Source organism: Xyrauchen texanus, chromosome 4, assembly GCF_025860055.1.
Source record: "Xyrauchen texanus isolate HMW12.3.18 chromosome 4, RBS_HiC_50CHRs, whole genome shotgun sequence".
In the NCBI taxonomy this organism is placed as follows: domain Eukaryota; kingdom Metazoa; phylum Chordata; class Actinopteri; order Cypriniformes; family Catostomidae; genus Xyrauchen; species Xyrauchen texanus.
The window spans coordinates 16,729,202-16,747,295 of record NC_068279.1 but is presented as its reverse complement, the minus strand read 5'-3'; the positions used below and the strand labels follow the sequence as shown (position 1 = coordinate 16,747,295).

Below are 18,094 nucleotides of genomic sequence, written 5' to 3'. Positions count from 1 at the left end.
AGAGAGAGAGAAAAGGCAGCATTGAGGGAGAGTGTACAAACATGGGAGTGAAAGACAATGAGGCACCAAGCTGGGAGAGAGACAAATGCCCTGAGAAAGAGACATGAGTAAAGCACATGTGAGGGGGTGGAGTCTAACACACAGAGGTGGTGGGAGCATGTGAATGAGGCGAGCCTGGAACTGATCAAGTCTCAAAGTTGTGACATCATAATGCCCCTTTGAATCCCACCCCTTCCTGCCATTCCTCTTCCTTTTCTCTCTCTCTCTTGCTCCTCTAGAACTGCTGAATCAGTCAGAGCTAAATTAGTCTGGCTGGGAGTTTCTTGGCTAGACTGAAAAAGGCACAAACACACACAAATAAATATTTATGATGACCGCACAAACAGTTAAAAACACAGATTTACTGGAATACAATCAAAAACAGAATTTTGAATTCTTTGAGTGACATTCAGTCTCAACAAGGTTTCCATATCTAATAATCGCAGTGAATTTCCTGATCTACCTTGAGGAACACGAGCAGCTTTGTGAGCCACTTAGACACACCCATTTCTTAAACAAGTTCCAGCATGGTTTTACGCTACTGTTTACTAATACTATCTTCCGCAGTACGCCTCAAGGGACAAAAGCTTAGTACACACAAAAACACAGCATTGAAGTCATTTTTATTTGTGGAGCACCTTTCACAACAAACATAGTTTCAAAGCAGCTTTACAGAAGATCATGCATTAACAGAAGATAAAACTGTAATGTCTATAATTATCATTGTGTAATTAGATAAAATACAATTGCAAATTGTGTTTAAAAATAAGTAATTAAATAATAATTGTATTTATAACCCCAGTGAGCAAGCCGAAGGCGACTGTGGCAAGGAACACAAAACTCCATAAGATGTTGGTTAGTGGAGAAAAATAACCTTGGGAGAAACCAGACTCACTGTGGGGGCCAGTTCCCCTCTGGCTAACATTATGAATGTAATGTAAATATTAATTATGTTATAGTGCAAGTCATGGTTTAAAATTATTAAACTAAGTAAGTGTTAAGGGTCGGTGTTTAAACAAAGATTTTGTATGAACTGTAAGATTAATGAATAATGTCTTTGAAGTTCACCCTGGATTAACTGCAGAAGTTCACATAGATGCAATTGTCCTTGTTAATTGGCTGATGAAGGCTTTTGTTGGCAATTGATAGTCTATTTTTTCCATTTCAAGAGTGTAGTCCATCATTAGACCATTGTGATGCAGGCAGAGATCAGTGAGGTGCATCGCAGTTCAACCTGGCCGGTAATTTCGGTGGGGTCCATCCTAAATGCAAGGTTCAGACAATGGCATACTCAAACCATGAATTATGGTGCGAGTTGGCATCAGTTCATCCTCTGAAGTCCATCGTAATAGATTGAATTGATGTTTGGCTGGCACCGGCTGCATTTAGTCATCACCACACAGCGACACGTAGCAGTGGAGTCCAACACGAAGCAGGAATGGAGCTGGATCCAGCCGGAACAGCACATTTTCTCGACAAAATGTTGAGAAAGTGAGAAGAAACTTGCAAGTTTGGAATGTTCTGTGAATCCCCTGTACTGAGAATTACGTACAGTATACTGGATTGGAGTGTTTGCTTGTGTGTGGAATTGTCAGGTCGAGAGGGATTGTGTGACATCACAGGTGGAAGTCACTTGCCTAGTTCAGTGCATTCAGTTATAATCTGGTTAGGTTTTGTGACAGGCCAGTGATTCTCCTCTAGTACGTTCTACACTAGACATCTCTGTTCCTTACATCCTCATTCATTTCTAGCAGACCTGCTGTTTTGGAGATACTCCGACCCAGTCGTCTAGCCATCACAATTCGGCCCTTGTCAAAGTCACTCAGATCCTTACGCTTGCCCATTTGTCCTGCTTCCAACACATAAAATGGAAGAACTGTGTTCACTTGCTACCTAATATATCCCACCCCTTGACAAGAGCCATTGTAATGAGATAATCAATATTATTCACTTCACCTGCCAGTGGTTTTAATGTTGTGGCCAATCAGTGTATATACATTTTAAAAGTTTAGCTGCATTGAACTTGCATTGTTTATATTAATTCCACTGCAAATTAGCTTCTCTCATGCACTCATGAATGCACATCAAGATTTTTCATGGAAATATTACATAGCTGTATGTCTTCGTAAGACTTGGAATATGACACACGAGTCAGATGGACTACCTTTTAGATACCATCAACTCAGTCCATCTATTAAAATGTCTCCTTTTGTGTTCTGCAGAAGAAAGGAAGTCATACAAGTTTGGAAGGACATGAGGGTGAGAAAATTAAGATAGAAATTAAACATTTTGGTAAACTATTCTTTAACAATTAATCTTGACGTTAATTAAAAGTCTGTGGACATTTTGCCAACAAACCAAATATAAGTATCCTTTAACCTCCCCCAATTTTTCCCGTTTTCTAAACTTTCTTGTACAATATAGACATGCAAGACAATGATGCCCATTCACATCATGTTCTTTTCAGCACAAGCCCCATGTTTGATTTCATATGAAACTTTCTCTCATTAGCTCCTCTGTCTCCCAGTTACAAATCTTGCCCTCTTCTCAGCTGAACTACAGACGAGAAGCCAATTTACAGTCTCTGACTTGCACAATGTGGGCAGTGCATGTAAAACACTGTGTGAGAACCCATCTTCTCCCCCACGGAACGAGTCTTACATTCTCTTTAATTCTGCCACCAGCCATGTTTCAGCTACAAGTCATTGGCTTGTATCATGTACTTTTGCACAATGTTCTAAACTATGTCATTGCCTTTTTCTTCTGATAATTTCTCACCTTCCTGCTCAACCGTGCCTAAAAGTACACTCAGAATTCCCTAATATAACCTCTTAGTACCCTCGGTTAACCCCTCCTCCCTTGACACCTATGTCTACATAGATGCTTAGAGCAGATGACTATGTCACTGTCACCACCCGTCATTGTGACAGCATCCACCCGCATCAGCTTGTCCCCTCAGAACAAACAATAAGAGTGAGCCGTAGACGCTGACTAGTCGGAGTCTGACAAGAACACAAAATTAACAGACAGTACCAGACAATGAAACAACTAGATTTTCTTCATAGGTACAGACACAAACTTATACGAACCATGAACCGAACCAGAAGAGTATATTTAGATAAAAGTGCTTTCCTGTGGGTTTGAATGAGTGACAGGGGTGACACTGTGACTACAGCACCTGTTTTCACTCCTTAAAGACACGCACACACTCCTCCAGCTGTTACTAGGTCAGGCAGGGATTGTCAAATCTGGCTTTGTTGGAAGCACAGAGGATGCAAAGGTTGTCAAGACAGCTGCTTCTGCAAAGACAGGGTGTCTTCATATGCGTCAGCAGCCGGGACAGGTGTGCAAAACAAGCGACATCTGAAAAATAATTCGGGGGCAGCCAGTCACTGTGAAGGAATGTAGTTTGGACCTCACTCCTATAACTATGCAAGTCATGCTCACTGAATAGCACTTACTCTACTATGTGACATCTGCATGGCATTTATAGCCACGTGTTGTGACATTTGCCCTAAAGACAACAGAAATGAACAGAACAGCATGGTTGTATACTTTCTCTCTGTACATTTTTATTTACAATACAATTCTTCTTTAATGCCAGGTAAAAGTATTAAATGCAATACGTAAATATGAACATTAGTAAGGTGTTTTTCCCCCATACAAATTTGCATATAATAGTTGAAATTAAAACTCACAGGTACATACTCTCAACAGATACATGTCTTTTAAGGAAAACCGCACTCCCTGTAGAGAAAGACATATACACACAAAATACATGCACTCAGAATCGCTCACATTTCAGACACACACACACACACACACACACACAAAGACAGGTGCATTGTGGGCGCGTTTATAAAAAAAACATAACATTTCACAGACTCAGATCTGACAATGCTTACACTATATTGGTGCTGCAAATGCACTGTCTAAGGAGGACTTGCACATCTCACTTTGACAGCAGGAAGAAGGGCTGTATGCAGAATTCCCCATTGCACACTAATACACTCAGACTGTACCATCTCACATTCCAATAAATGTTTACAGGTCCACACAATATATATATATATATATATATATATATATATATATATATATATATATATATATATATAAAAAATGCATTGGTGCTGGTACTGAAGACAATGAGCACAAGCCCTGCAACTGTAGACGTTATCAAAGCTCTAAAACATAGGAACAGAATAATAGTTATAGAATGTGGGAACAGAATAGCCCATTACAGAGGAATAAAACAAATTAATCTCAAACTTTCATTTAACAAAAAAGTGTGACATCACAGTAGAACGTTCACAATTTAAAATAATGCTTAACAGTACTGATAACTGGGCGACCGCAAATTCTAATTTTCATTAGTGCTGAAACTAACGATTATTCGGCAATTTCAACAATTAATCATTAGCTCTTAACAGAATATTCAGCTCGTACCAGACTTAAAGGTTGCATTAAACATGCTTGATAACAATAAAGAGGACAAAATCATCTTTTAAAAATACCCCCTAAATGACATTCACTGAATTAAAGGAAAAAACACTATTCAGTTTCAGTAAAAATTCACTGCAAAAAATTCCTATTGTCATCAAGTGTTTGTCTTATTTACCATTTAAAATGGTCTAAAAATCCATACAAATTAAAAAAAATAAAATACATTTACTTGAGAAGCAAAATACAAGATATTTAGATATATTTCAGATACATTCTCTTAAAGCAAAAGTGTATTTTGTATACAAGTGTATTTTTTCACTTATATATTTCTGTGAGTGCAGTAAAGACAAAATATATATATATATTAGATCTATTCTCTAAAAGAAAGTCTAAATGGCTTATATGCTGCTTCTCAGGTGAATTAGACTATCATTTAAAAAAACACTTCTGTAGTATAGCTACTAAAGAAAATGTACGTTGTTTTAAAAGGAGTTTTGGATATTTATATTGGAAAACAAGCCAAAACAAAAATGTATTTTGTTGCAGTGTATAATGGGGTGAAGACTACCCTCTCTCACGTTTTCTTTTACTTCAATCCATCTTTAACTCACCAAAAAAAACGAACTTTCTCATATTAATAAAGCTGTGTATTGCCAATTTCCTTCTCGATAAGAAATGCACAGTGACATATGATTCAATAAATTGCAAGCCATCACATTATAATCTAACTGCAGCAAGCGTGCGCGCTCGAGGGATGAGCGTCCCTGCGACAGTGTGCATAAGCCAGGTGCAGTTTCAATCTCTCCCCCTTAGATCGGGACATTCACGCAACTGATAGAAGAGACACTGACCGCACAGAAATGCCAGTTTCGAAGTTTGTTGTTATTTACATGACCTGCTTTCTTATTACTTGAACTTTAATAAAGCTATAACACATTAAATATAACTACATTGTAAGATGTAACACAAGGGTGTTTCCTTTCACAACTCTCGACACGCAAGTTTTGCTTCAGCGGAGCGGCAGCTCTGGCTCTACATATTCCACAACGAGAGTGCTTCTGTATTTACTTATTGTATAATTACCCCCATATTTTGTGATCTACATCACCTGAAGCTGTTTGGAAAGTTTAGAGTGCATCTAGACTGCGAGCGGTGTTTTCTTCCACGCCTCAGTGCTCCCCTCACGCCATCATTAGTTTCCTATGATCTCTACGTTAAATTAGATCAAACGACTATTCGACAATGACAAGTTAACTTTTTTTTTTTGTCAGCGTTGTCAATGTTGAAAAATTGTTTCAGCCCTAATTTTCAACTTTGTGTAATCCTACAGATTTATTTGAAGGCTGTAATGACAAACTCTTTCAAAAAATAAGAAAAAAAGTTTTTGCAGTTAGACAGACCAACACATGCAACAGACATCAGGTAGTCAGGTCAAGCTTTGACACACCTCTTGAATATCCAATGTCATTCATGATAACAAGTCAAAGGCTGAACACTACTTACACAATGCTGCCTCAGAAACTACAATGCCACATTTTGGCACAGAGTAGCCACCACACCCATTGTGTGAGGGTAGGACCAGGCAAAACAAAAATCAAATTTCCTGAAAGGTGTCCTACACTTCAGGAAACTAAAGAATATAGAAGAATAACTAGAATAAAATAAAATAAAGAGGAGGGAAATCAAAATGGAAAGAAATACCCATTACAAAAACAAATCTGCAAGATCGTTCATGCATGAGCCTCAGATGGTGTAGCTCTTTTTTCTTCTTGTCAAGGTGATAGAAAAACACAAGTCCGTTTATCAAATCATTCATTTTAACCATCAGTGTTCTGATCAGTCCCTCTCGCAGATGGAGGGAAAAGCTTATATTCTCTGGATCTTATCCGCCACCACTACAGGGTTCTCCTTGCGGATCTTCGCAGCAGCCTCTGCCTTGTAATCATATGTGCAATTGTGCTTGTCTGAGTACCGGTGAATTCCACAGAATAGATTACCACATCGACAATCAAAACCTGTAAAACAACAGAGAAGATAAGACTCTAGCCTACTTAGACACACAAATGGATCACAGAATGACCAGTATGACAATATTTCAGTCTCACCTGTTAGGCCTACTCTCTTACGGCAGGTAAAGCATCTGTGTTTCTTAGGTTTGGAAGAGTCTGGGCTCTTGCCCTCATCGATGCCCTGGGTAACAGGGACAGGAGAGTAGGACGAGGTGGGCTGTGATACAACTTTAGAAAAAAAAAAAATGGAGAGGAAAATAATACTAATAAAGAACAACAGTTGTTTGCAATATGGTTTAGGTAACTGCTTCAATGTTTGGTAGAGTGGGGTTACTGGGTAGATTCTGGAAGCAGTTTGATGCAGACTGATTTATGGGTTTACAGTAGGGCTGGGCGATATATGGAATACAATATCAATAGCAATAATTTTGATGACAATGTAAAATGAATCAATATCGTGATGAGTTAATGAGCTTTTATTTGGCCATTAAGTTTCATAAAGAGTGCCACAGTAAACTAATTTCACGATCCTTCAGGGCTGCACAATTAATCCAAATAAAAGTTGGTTTTATGGGATTATTAAATCGACAAAAGGTTGTGATTTAAAGAGAGATAAACATGGTCTGTGTGCACTTCAGAAAAAAACCAGTGACTCGCTGACCTGTGTGCACATGCGTGGCAAAGCTCTCAGATCAGTTCACATGCATTTTGAAATCAAAGTAATGCAGGTTCAAGCATTTGCGCAATTCAAAAGTTGTAACTGCTACAAGATATTATACAGAATTACAAACGTTACCCTACCCCTAAACGGTCAAATACACATTGCCTTATCTGTGCCAAAATAAAAAGCTCCATGTAAAGGTCAAGTAAACAGGACAGAAATATATTACTTTTGAACAGAGACTATTTAGCAGTGATGGGCCACTTCTATTTAATTGAATGTGATAAATTGAACACCCAACCAAGAAGCTCTAATGCCCAGTGGTCAATGGATGTAGAAAGGAAGTCCAGCATAACAGGTAAAACGGTCAATCTACTTTTAGATACATACATCACCTGTCAATCAAGTCGCCAACACGCATTAGCAATACAAACTGGGAAAATTGCATGTTTTAGCATAATGAGGTAAAGAAACAATTTGTGATTCCAATTTTATCTAATTTTATTGCGGATTTGAAATATGTTTGATCTTAATCTTGACCAACCATTTTTGAGATTTCGGTCTTTCCCCAATTCAAATAGATAGGAGCTGCACTGTCATGACAGGAAATAGCCTCCCGAGAGCATTCCAAAGACGGCCGACAGAGACTGACTTGCTAGAAAGACTTTGCTTTTGAATAACGCAAATTTAATCAAAGAAATGGAATCACTGCACTCAACTAGTTCAGAATGCGTAGATCCATTAACCTTAAACAGTATAAAAAAACAAAACAAATCAGCGCTCCTTTTTCTCAATTTCTTTGCATTTTATTTTATATTTCACAAGAACACAGCTGTTTTGGCATCACAACCTTCCTCAGTGTCTGTCTATAATGCAAATCTAATAATCAGAATAAATCAGCATTATATTATAATAATCAGCCTGATGTGCCACAGTAATAAAATAGTATTATGCAATGTTCAACTGGGTTTCAAAAATAAGTCAGTGAAGTAGATTTGCACACCTTGTTCATTCACAAAAATGTATTAGTAAAAAAATATTAAGGCAAGTTATGCTTTTTATTAAGCTACTATGAATCATTGTATGTGAAAAATAAAAAGTGCATATCAATGAAAAGGATTGAATTTTCACCTTTTGTTTTAGTTAGATACCAATTATTTTTTAATAGATTTTCATTTTTGTCTTTAACATATTGTAGCCTAGTACATTTAAATGGCTTTTCGGATGAAAAGTTTTGGGTTTTTTGGCACTTTTGAGCCATTTAAGAGCAAATACATAATTATCTATATATATATATTAGGGCTGTTGATTTAGCGCATTAATTCGGTGTGATTAATTTGACCAAAAAAAATAACAGTTTATAGCACAGTTTATACAGTGAAGAAAACACTTCAGTAGGAAGAACAGCGCAAACATACGTTACATTCTTGCGTTCAAAACACTTGGAGCGCATATGCGAACTAAGGGATCTCAAGATGTGTTTAAAGATTGAGTATTAAACTATATTTAACTTGAAACCGTGAACTAAAAATGTTTATGATGCAACGCACCAGAGACGCTACACAAGCATGTCTGACGCAGGTGTAAATTGACGGGCTCTTAAACAAGCCCTCATAATAAATCTCCAACTGATTGACAAATTCACTTGTGAAATGGATTGCTGTGAACTGTATCCCAATGATCGACTTATGATCAATAATATGGTAGTAAACAATATCTTGTATTCTAAAGCCGCTTTTTGTATTGTCTTATCAATGATTAACTCTTCTGCTACAAGAACGCAATGCATTTTAATTATCTTAATAACACGCGCACACACACACACACTTTTTTTAAATTAATTTCAAAAGGCATATTTAAACACATACCAATCAAATTTACAATACCAAGCTCCATTTCAACATAAAATGCATGAAATAATTTCTCTACAAAAAGAACACTACCTGTACAGAGTCCCTTATACTTATAGAATACATTACAGTAATGTGTACAATGTTCAGGAGGGAATGTGTTTCCGCAGAACTCGACCTTCCTACCAGTAAACACTTACATACAGTTCACTCAAAATTAAAACGGTCATAATTTACTCACCCTCATGCCATCTCAGATGTGTAGTACTTGCTTTCTTCTGCAGAACACAACTGACGATTTTTAGAAGAATATCTCAGCTCTGTAGGTGCATAAAAGCAAGTGAATGGGTGCCAAAATTGACGCTGTAAAAAGCACATAAAGGCATCATACAAGTAATCCATACAACTCCAGTGTTTTCATCATATCTTCAGAAGTGATATGATAGGTGTGGGTGAGAAACAGATCAAGATTTAAGACCTTTTTTTGGCAGAAATAATTTCCCCTGCCCAGTACGTGGCTATATGCATGCAGAATGGAATTCACACAACACACAAGAATGTGAAAGTTTACAGTAGAGATTGAATGAAGATCACTTCTGAAGACATTGATTTAAACACTGGAGTCATATAGATTACTTTTATGCTGACTTATGTGATTTTTGGGGCCTCAAAATGTTGGTCATTTTGTATGGACCAAAAGACCTGAGAAATTCTTATAAAAATCTTTATTTGTGTTCAGCAGAAGGCATGCACATCTGGGATGGCATGAGGGTGAGTAAAACGTATCGGAACGAGCACAAATTGACATGAAGTCTTCAGCACAGACGGTTCACACGCAGCCCAGATTTATCTCAACATGTGGTTAGTCCTCGTTTACGTGCATTGTCAGCGCATGTGCCTGCCGTTGATTATACTAAAAAACTATCACAAAGCAGTCACTGTGCAAAGGTCAAAAACAACACGTTAACATTTGCTCGCATTCAAAAGAGTATTCTATGAAAGGCTGAGAGCTCGACCTTGTGCGAGGAAATTCAGAACGCAGAAAAACGAAGAATACTTGAGCCTTTACATTGAGGTTTTGACTCTTATCTTCACTGATAAGTGTGGTTTATATTGTCCCGCTGCTTCCAAACAGTATACAGTAACATTTATATTTGAAACATTTTTGTACACAACATATAGTATAACTTGTGTTTTTTAAAGAGCAACTATTATGGTTTTTCAATTATTACATTTCATGTAGTGTGTTATATAACGGTTTGTGAATGTTAAAAAAAATAAATAAAAAAAAAACCCTGCACGACAAATGGAATTATTAACTCCCAAAAGAAAGAACAGATTCTGAACACCTGAAACGAGTCGTTAGTTATTCCAGACTTACTTCCTGTACCAACCTACGTAATTTGTTAACAAAAAACCGACCTCTGGTCTGCATTGGCTGCTCGCGAACAGCTTTGACCCGCCCTCAAACACTACACCTATCTAACCAGACTGGTACATCTGACCAATCAGAGCAGAGTAGGTTCAGAGTAAGAAGTTTAGAATGAATGCTAAGAACAAATCACTGAACGAGTCATTTTTGACACTGGGGGAAAAAAAGGTAATGCTGCAATTTAAATTATGAGCAAATTAAAGTGTTTTTTGACATTGGATGCATGTACATCTATTGTATGAGACCTTGAATGTTGTATGACCTAAAAACCATAATAGGTGCGCTTTAATAATTGAAATAAATAACATTTGTCCATTTTATCTGATTAAACGGTTGATCAAATATATAAATCAAATGATAATTGACTATCAAAATAATTGTTATTTGCAGCCCTAGTTCAGACATTGTATTATATCATACTGAATTATGTTGATAAAGTACAGTAATTGCATTTGCACTTTTGGCAGACATGTTATCTAAGGTGAATTTCAAAACTATACATTTCGGAGTATGGTGTTCTCTGGTAATCAAACCAATGACCTTGGCATTACTGGTGCCATTCTCTACCAGTTGAGTTAAAAGAACACTAGTTACCTGGTTCAACAGCTTCAGCTTTCGGAGACAGGGCCTTCTCCTCTTTAGAAATACTCATTTCTGTCATTTGTTGCGTTACTGGTAAGGGAGTTGAAGGAATACTTCTGGGGGGTGGGGACAGATAGGGTTTCAGCCAAAGTAACACACACACACGCACACACCTTCTTTAAATACAGGAGACCATTCAAACTTCATGCATCTCAATATAAAATGTATTCCATCCCATTCTAATGGCACATTTCCACTGCACGTTACGGTTCGACTCTGCTCGCTTTACTTTTCTGAGCTTGCTTTTCAACTAATGTTTACTGTGGAATTAACGTGGGTGGGATTATAGGCTGATCGTCATAATTGCGCCGCCTCTTCTGTCGTGACATCATCTTAAATGTGACAAAAACAATAACGCAACCGCTAACTGTTAGCTTCTAGCTCATTGTGCTGCATAAAGCAGTTGTTGCATGGAGATGTTACACAAGTGTAACAGTTAAATTGGCCTTGTTGTTTTAGAAGCAAGCTTTCCAGTAGCTGGTCAACTAAATAAAGTAAAGCTTTCAAGAGTATAGAGTTAACATACCATCCTCCATCGTGGACTCCAGCCGTGGCTGAGTCCAGGGCACTCTTCCTACTATTGCTCGACGGTCTAGATGGCGTCCATTTGGTCGAACCACTTCTCCTTGATGGTTCTGTAGTCACTTATTATGTACTTTTTTTTACTTTTCCCTACACTGTTGGTAGGTCAGGTGGTAGCCGTGTGCCTGACACTCTACCTGGAAGACACTTCCCGCTAATGAGAGGAATGTCTTCACCTCGTTTATTGACCACGGTGTTGTTATATGCACAACAATTTCTTTTTACAATTCGAAAGTCGCGTGAACAAATTATACTACTATCGCTGTAGCTAACTTTAAAACTAGCGGGTGGATGTCCCGTGTCGCAAATCCAGTGACGATTCTCTCCGACCAATCAGTGATCTGCCGGGTTTTGACGTCACATTTAGTATCGGCTCGCTTGGAACCTCGACCGAGGTGGTACTAAAAAAGTACCAGGTACTATCCACAATGGAAAACCCCCAAAAAGAGAGCATAGTCTAGGTGTACTGTGCAATGGAAAAGCCCCATAAGGTTCCACAACAAACACATTAAAGTACTCACTTTCTCATGCTATCTGTGCTGGGTACAGGTGAGGGCTCTGCTTTGTTTATGCTGGCTTCTAGTCTCTGTATAGCCGAGGCCTCTGCTGAGGAGCTGCCAGCTGGTCCAACAGAACACAAAGAAACAGTCACAAACAGTGCACAGGTGCAGTTGTGCTACAGTATAAAAAAAGACCCAGAAATAAAACAAAAACAGATCAGTCAACAAAACAAGTAGGAAACTAGGATTTCTCAGGGTTGATATTAAAAAGATCCAACCTAGTCTTTAGAGACAGGATCAAGAAAAGAATTCCCTCTAAAAAAAAAAAAAATCTGAATAACAGATCAATGTGTTGATCGATATGACAGGCCTCATAAGCAGGAACCATGGTTTTATATTTTGGTCGAAACTATAGTGTCACCATCTACAAGAGGTGCTATGAATGAGAGCCCTTAAGCCATAGCATAACCATGTTGTTTGTGTGGCCTGCAACCATAGAGAGCTCTACACAGCAGGTTAGACAAACACATTAATGCTTCAGTTCGACTTACCAAGAGGGCTCATGGGACTACGATCACTGCTCTGCTGTCTGTTCAGGTGTTCCTTATAGCACACTGAGCACATGCCATTTGTCCTAGGGTTGCCATAGAAACCACAGCCTGTGGTACACAGTATAGGCATGGGGCTCTGGTTCGTCTCTTGGGCCATCGCTGATATATCACAAAGAAAATGGAAACAAGAGTGGTTTGGTTATCAATGACAGCATTGTTGTGGCTCATAGGCCGTGTATGCACACAGGCAAAGATTAGTGGAAATCTCAAGGTTTTAAACTTTTCTAGTCCCAAAGCATGGGTACACCAGAAATACCCTTGTAATTAAAAGACCCTGATTTATCTCAAACAAAGAGAGACAACCTCAACCACCCTCATCTGGACAGTGTAATTTCAATGAAGTCAACCGACTGACCGAACTGATAAGAGTTCTGCTGGATCTATTATCCATGTTGAACTGAATTGGCTTCTAATTTGTCTGCCTGGATTTCCCTTGACTACACGACACAAATGAAATTAAAAGAAGGATATCTTTAAGACAGCAAAACCTAAGATTTCCCAATTAAATGTCTAGCAAAACAAGTGGGATTTCAGACATGATTTAAAGAAAAAAATATGGCGAGATCTTTCTGGAAGCTCTGCCTTAAGTGTCACTTCCTTTCAAAATGTTGTGTATTTTGGAGCTTCAAATGCAGCATAAAAGTAATCCATACGACTCTAGGAGGTTTAATCAATGTCGTCTTAAGTGATCCAATCGGTTTTGAATGAGAATGGACCAAAATACAGCTCCTTTTTCACAATAAATCTTGACATTAACAGTGTCCTTGGTGATGATTTAAAGCATGATTGAACATCTTAGCACCATCTAGTGCTCTGTACATGCATCAAGCACTAGGAAGTGTAATTGAGCTAGAAGTCATGATTGCGCCAAGAGACTGCAATGGCAAAATGTACAGTGAGAAAAAGAAAAAGTTGTATTTTGGCCTGTTCTCACCAATAATAGATTTGATTGCTTCTGAAGACATAGATTAAACCACTGGAGTTACATGTATTACTTTTATGTTGCTTTTATGGGCTTTAAGGAGTGTCAAAGTTATGGTAACATCTCACTTGCATTGTATGGACCTACAGAGCAGAGATAATCTTCAAAAAATAAATTGAGTTTTGCTGAAGAATGTCCTACACATCTGGGATGGCATGAGGTAAATTATGGGAGATATTTTCATTTTGGTTGAACTATTCCTTTAGCCCTACTGAAAAAACTAAAACAAGCCAGAGCTGTTTGTATGGTCACCCTGTTTGGCCAAGCAAGTGCTCAGCTTTTTTAGCTGGCCTAGGAGGCTAGCTGGTCTTCCGGTGGGACCAAAAAAAATGCCCCAAAACCCCTTTAAAATAAGGCAGCAAGGAAGTTTTGTTATTCATCCTATGAGCCCAAGTAACAAAGAAAAAAAAAAAAATAGTACCAAAAAAAAAAAACTTAGGATTGTCTCTGATATTTCAGGTGTTCGCCCATGCCAGTGAAGGCACATAGGTACACCAGCTGACAGACACATACGGACAAATAGCCACTATGGACACACCAACACTCATGTGCTAGTGAATGCTTCCAGCCATGAAACAATGTAAAACCTGCATTCAAACGCACAATCTGGGTCATTCACCCTCTACCAGATGAAGTGGCTCAAAACCTGGTGAGCCGTCCACCTAGACAACATTTTGGGGCATCACAAGACAACGCTTCCCCAAAATGCTGCCTAGGTAGGCAACAAACTAGGTTGAACAGCCAATGTCACAAACTAACCTGTTTTGGTTCTTAGAGAACAGAATAAACCAGAACAGTTGGTAAAAGGCCACAAATATCCAAAGAAATTAAGCATCATAACGTGTCCAAACGCAAACGTAGCCAACAGAGCAGCAATGGCTTGGTTTACTCTTCCTTCTTTGTCCATTTGCTCCAGGATTTCCTCCCCAGACAGACAATATACCCTTTGAACAAGCTCGAAACAAAAAGCTAACATGGCTAACCAGCTGTTTGTCAGTTGCTTGCCAGCCATTTCGTAAGAAAAAAAAAAGCGAACGGCTAAACAGCATTTCCTTGAGTTAACACGGTACGGACATAACAATAAACAACCAGCTACACAATAACGATACTGGTTTCAAAAGCCACAAATGGAAAATGGATTTAAAAAACTAAAAATAAAACAAATATCGTTTGATATGTAAAGGCTATGCGACTTTTAATCGATGTTATAAAAAGAGAAAGTTGGCGTCGACCGTGCCTCCCTGTCGTTTCTTTGGTGACCCAGCGACTCACGTTCTGGAGCTTGTGATGTTCATGAAGGTACCGCTGACAACTTGGGCCACTTTGATTTTTTTTTTTTTGAGGGACCCACCCGTCGAACAAAGCACTAAACGATCGAATAACGCTCATACCTAGAAGGTTACAGATCCAAGCGAACGCTTTAACCGGGTGTAATACACATCCTGCATCGGTAATCGTTCCATTTTTTCGGGGTCATTCAGTCTTTCCATGACCATAGCGTCAAAGCTCTCGAGATAATCGTCGGGAGAAAATTGAAATAAAACGTTCGTGTAAACGCTTACCTTTTCAAATATAAACGAGCGATTAATCTAGGTTAAAGAACAGGAACTCTTGCGAAAAGTTGTTTGTATTCCTTCCAAGGCTTTGTGTCCGTGATGTAAATAAGGGAATTCCTCCCCCGTCTCTTCCAGACCCGAGCTCTCGCCCTCTCTCTTACCCCCTGTCTGTTTCCTTCTTTAGTAAGGTGAGTGGCCGATTGCGTCATTGCTGAGAGACAGGTATTCATTGGCCTTTCTATACTAGGGGCGGGACGTACACTTATGACGCAACCATACCGCCTAATACAAGTCTGCCCAGGTTTGTACAACAACACAGTCATTAAGAATTGTTTCAACTAGGAATTTAACAGTTTCGTTGACTACCTTTAAAATGTACCAGTTTATGCTACTCACTGCACTTTTTGTTATGATCACTAAAACCTTTTGTCACTCAAAACATCCACCCATCCTATCTGTGCCTTTGCCTGTTGCCAAAAAATAAATAAAAATCAAATCAAATAACTTTATTGTCACTCATATTCACAAGTGCAACAGTGGGTGAAAGTCTTGTGCGCAGTTCCGAGCAACATAGCAGTCATGACAGTGACGAGACATATACCAATTTACAACAAACATCAGATTTATACAACTTAATTTACATATCTAATAGACACACAGTTACACACAACACAATATACAAATAATAATATACAATGTACAGTATACAACACACAATATATATATACATATGTATATGATTGATTGTGAGGGAGAGTTCAAATGTCTGATTGCTTGGGGGAAGAAGCTGTCATGAAGTCGGCTGGTGTGGGTCCTGATTCTGCGATACCACCTGCTTGATGGTAGCAGTGAGAGCAGCTCATGGCTCAAATGGCTGAAGTTTCTGATGATCCTCCAAGCTTTTGTCACATACCGCCTAGTATATATGTCCTGGAGGGAGGGAAGATCACCTCCGATGATGTGTCTGACAATTCACACCACCCTTTGCAGGGCTTTGCGGTTGAGGGCGGTGCTGCTGCCATACCAGGCGGTGATCTAGCCAGGTAGGATGCTCTCTGCAGTGGTGGTGTAGAACCGTGTGAGGATGTGGTGGTTCATTCCAAATTCCTCAGCCATCTCAGGAAGAAGAGGTGCTGGTGAGCCTTCTTCACAGTGGCCTATGTGGATGGACCATGTGAGGTCCTCAGTGAATTGGACACAGAGGAACTTGAAGCTGCTGACTCTCTCCACTATCCAGAATGGGCACAGACATTGCCCATTCTGAAACTTTTCTTCCCTCCATTTCTCACCAATTTGGAATGCCCAATAGCCAATGTGCTCTAAGTCCTCATGGTGGCATAGGCGTAGACTCGCCTCAATCCGGGTGGTGGAGGATGAATCTCAGTTGCTTTCGCGTCTGAGACCTTCAATCTGTGCATCTTAACACGTAGCTTGTTGAGTGCATTACTGCGAAGACCTAACGCATGTGGAGGCCAACGCTATTCTCCACAGCATCCATGCACAACTCACCATGTGCTCCACCGAGAGTGAGAACAACACATTATAGCAACCATGAGGAGGTTACCCAATGTGACTCTACCCTCCCTAGCAATCGGGCCAATTTGGTTGCTTAGGAGACCTGGCTGGAGTCACTCAGTATGCCCTGGATTTGAACTTGTGACTCCAGGGGTGGTAGTCAGCGTCTTTACTCGGTGAGTGCTATGTTCTGTTCATTTTGTGATTCAAAATGAGAAGTTGTTGTGCCGCACCGCTTTGTGCCGCTCCCCGCAAGATGCCGCCCTGGGCAACTGCCCATTTCGCCCATGCCTAAATCCGCCACTGGTATTGCATAACAAGAAAGATGGCTAAGTTTTAGCGTCTTAATTGATCTTTATCTAAAGGGATAGTTCAATCAAACCATTTTTTTTAAAAATCTTTTACCCATGTGTTGTTCCAAACCCATAAAACTACATTTATTCCATGAAACACAAAACGAGATATTAGGCCGTTTCTTCCAGTCACTTTTCACTTTCGATGCATCTTTTTACTACTTCTTCCATGCAATGGAAGTGAATGGTGACTGAGACTGTTATTTTACCTGTCATTCAGGCTGTCATGTCCTTTGGTATTCCATGGAAAAAGAAAGTCATATGGGTTTAGAATAACATTAGTGTAGAACAATTATTTAAATCTTTTACATAAATGAAGAATGAAGAATTAAAATTTTTAGGTGAAATGTCCCTTTCAGGACTTCAGATTGATTTTTCCTCAATTTTTTCCTTTATAGTAATTTAAGTGTTAATGAACAGGGAAGATAGTAGTCTGATAGCCCCCAATGTATCTCTATTTACTTTACTATATACAGAGTTGTTCAGCACAATGCTATTGTGCAAAAAAAAAAAACCACACATTTTCAATAACTATTTTTCTTTTAGTGTTTGCAGTATACTCAACTAAATTCAACTCAACTTTACTTATAAAGCACTTTCAAAACCACAAGAGTAGACCAAAGTGCTGAACAGAGATATACAATTAAAACAATTACCACAATAATTACCAACCCATTTAAGCCCACCGGCAACTATAGTTGCCGCAGTGTATAGTTGTCATTTTCCTTTTGTAAGTATTTTTGTAGGTGCTATCCATGTTTTATATCTCAATGACTTGCAAGAAAACAACCAAATAAAAGATTTCAAGAAAAAAAAAAATGGTTTTCACTTCCTTCCTGTCACATAATGCTGTCAACTTCCTACCCCTTTTTCCAGGAAGCATGGCAAAGTCAAACCCTCCCAATAAAAGGTCATT

General features: G+C 38.8%; 1 protein-coding gene across 3 annotated transcripts; it reads right to left on the bottom strand.

The window, feature by feature from the left end:
- Nucleotides 1–3,599: 3,599 nt before the first annotated feature.
- On the bottom strand, nucleotides 3,600–15,487 carry LOC127643175 (AN1-type zinc finger protein 5-like). 3 transcript variants are annotated; one of them, XM_052125771.1, is made up of 6 exons: nucleotides 15,317–15,487; nucleotides 12,713–12,871; nucleotides 12,183–12,282; nucleotides 11,032–11,135; nucleotides 6,591–6,722; nucleotides 3,600–6,500 (listed from the first exon to the last, which is right to left on the bottom strand). In XM_052125771.1, exons 2-6 carry the CDS (start codon nucleotides 12,867–12,869, stop codon nucleotides 6,352–6,354), a joined length of 642 nt encoding a protein of 213 aa, XP_051981731.1. In that variant the 5' UTR covers nucleotides 12,870–12,871; nucleotides 15,317–15,487; the 3' UTR covers nucleotides 3,600–6,351. The 3 variants fall into 3 exon arrangements, with proteins under 3 accessions (XP_051981731.1, XP_051981733.1, XP_051981732.1); XM_052125773.1 differs by having other exon boundaries at nucleotides 11,032–11,132; XM_052125772.1 differs by lacking the exon at nucleotides 15,317–15,487 and adding an exon at nucleotides 15,146–15,292.
- Between the last annotated feature and the right edge of the window lie 2,607 nt (nucleotides 15,488–18,094).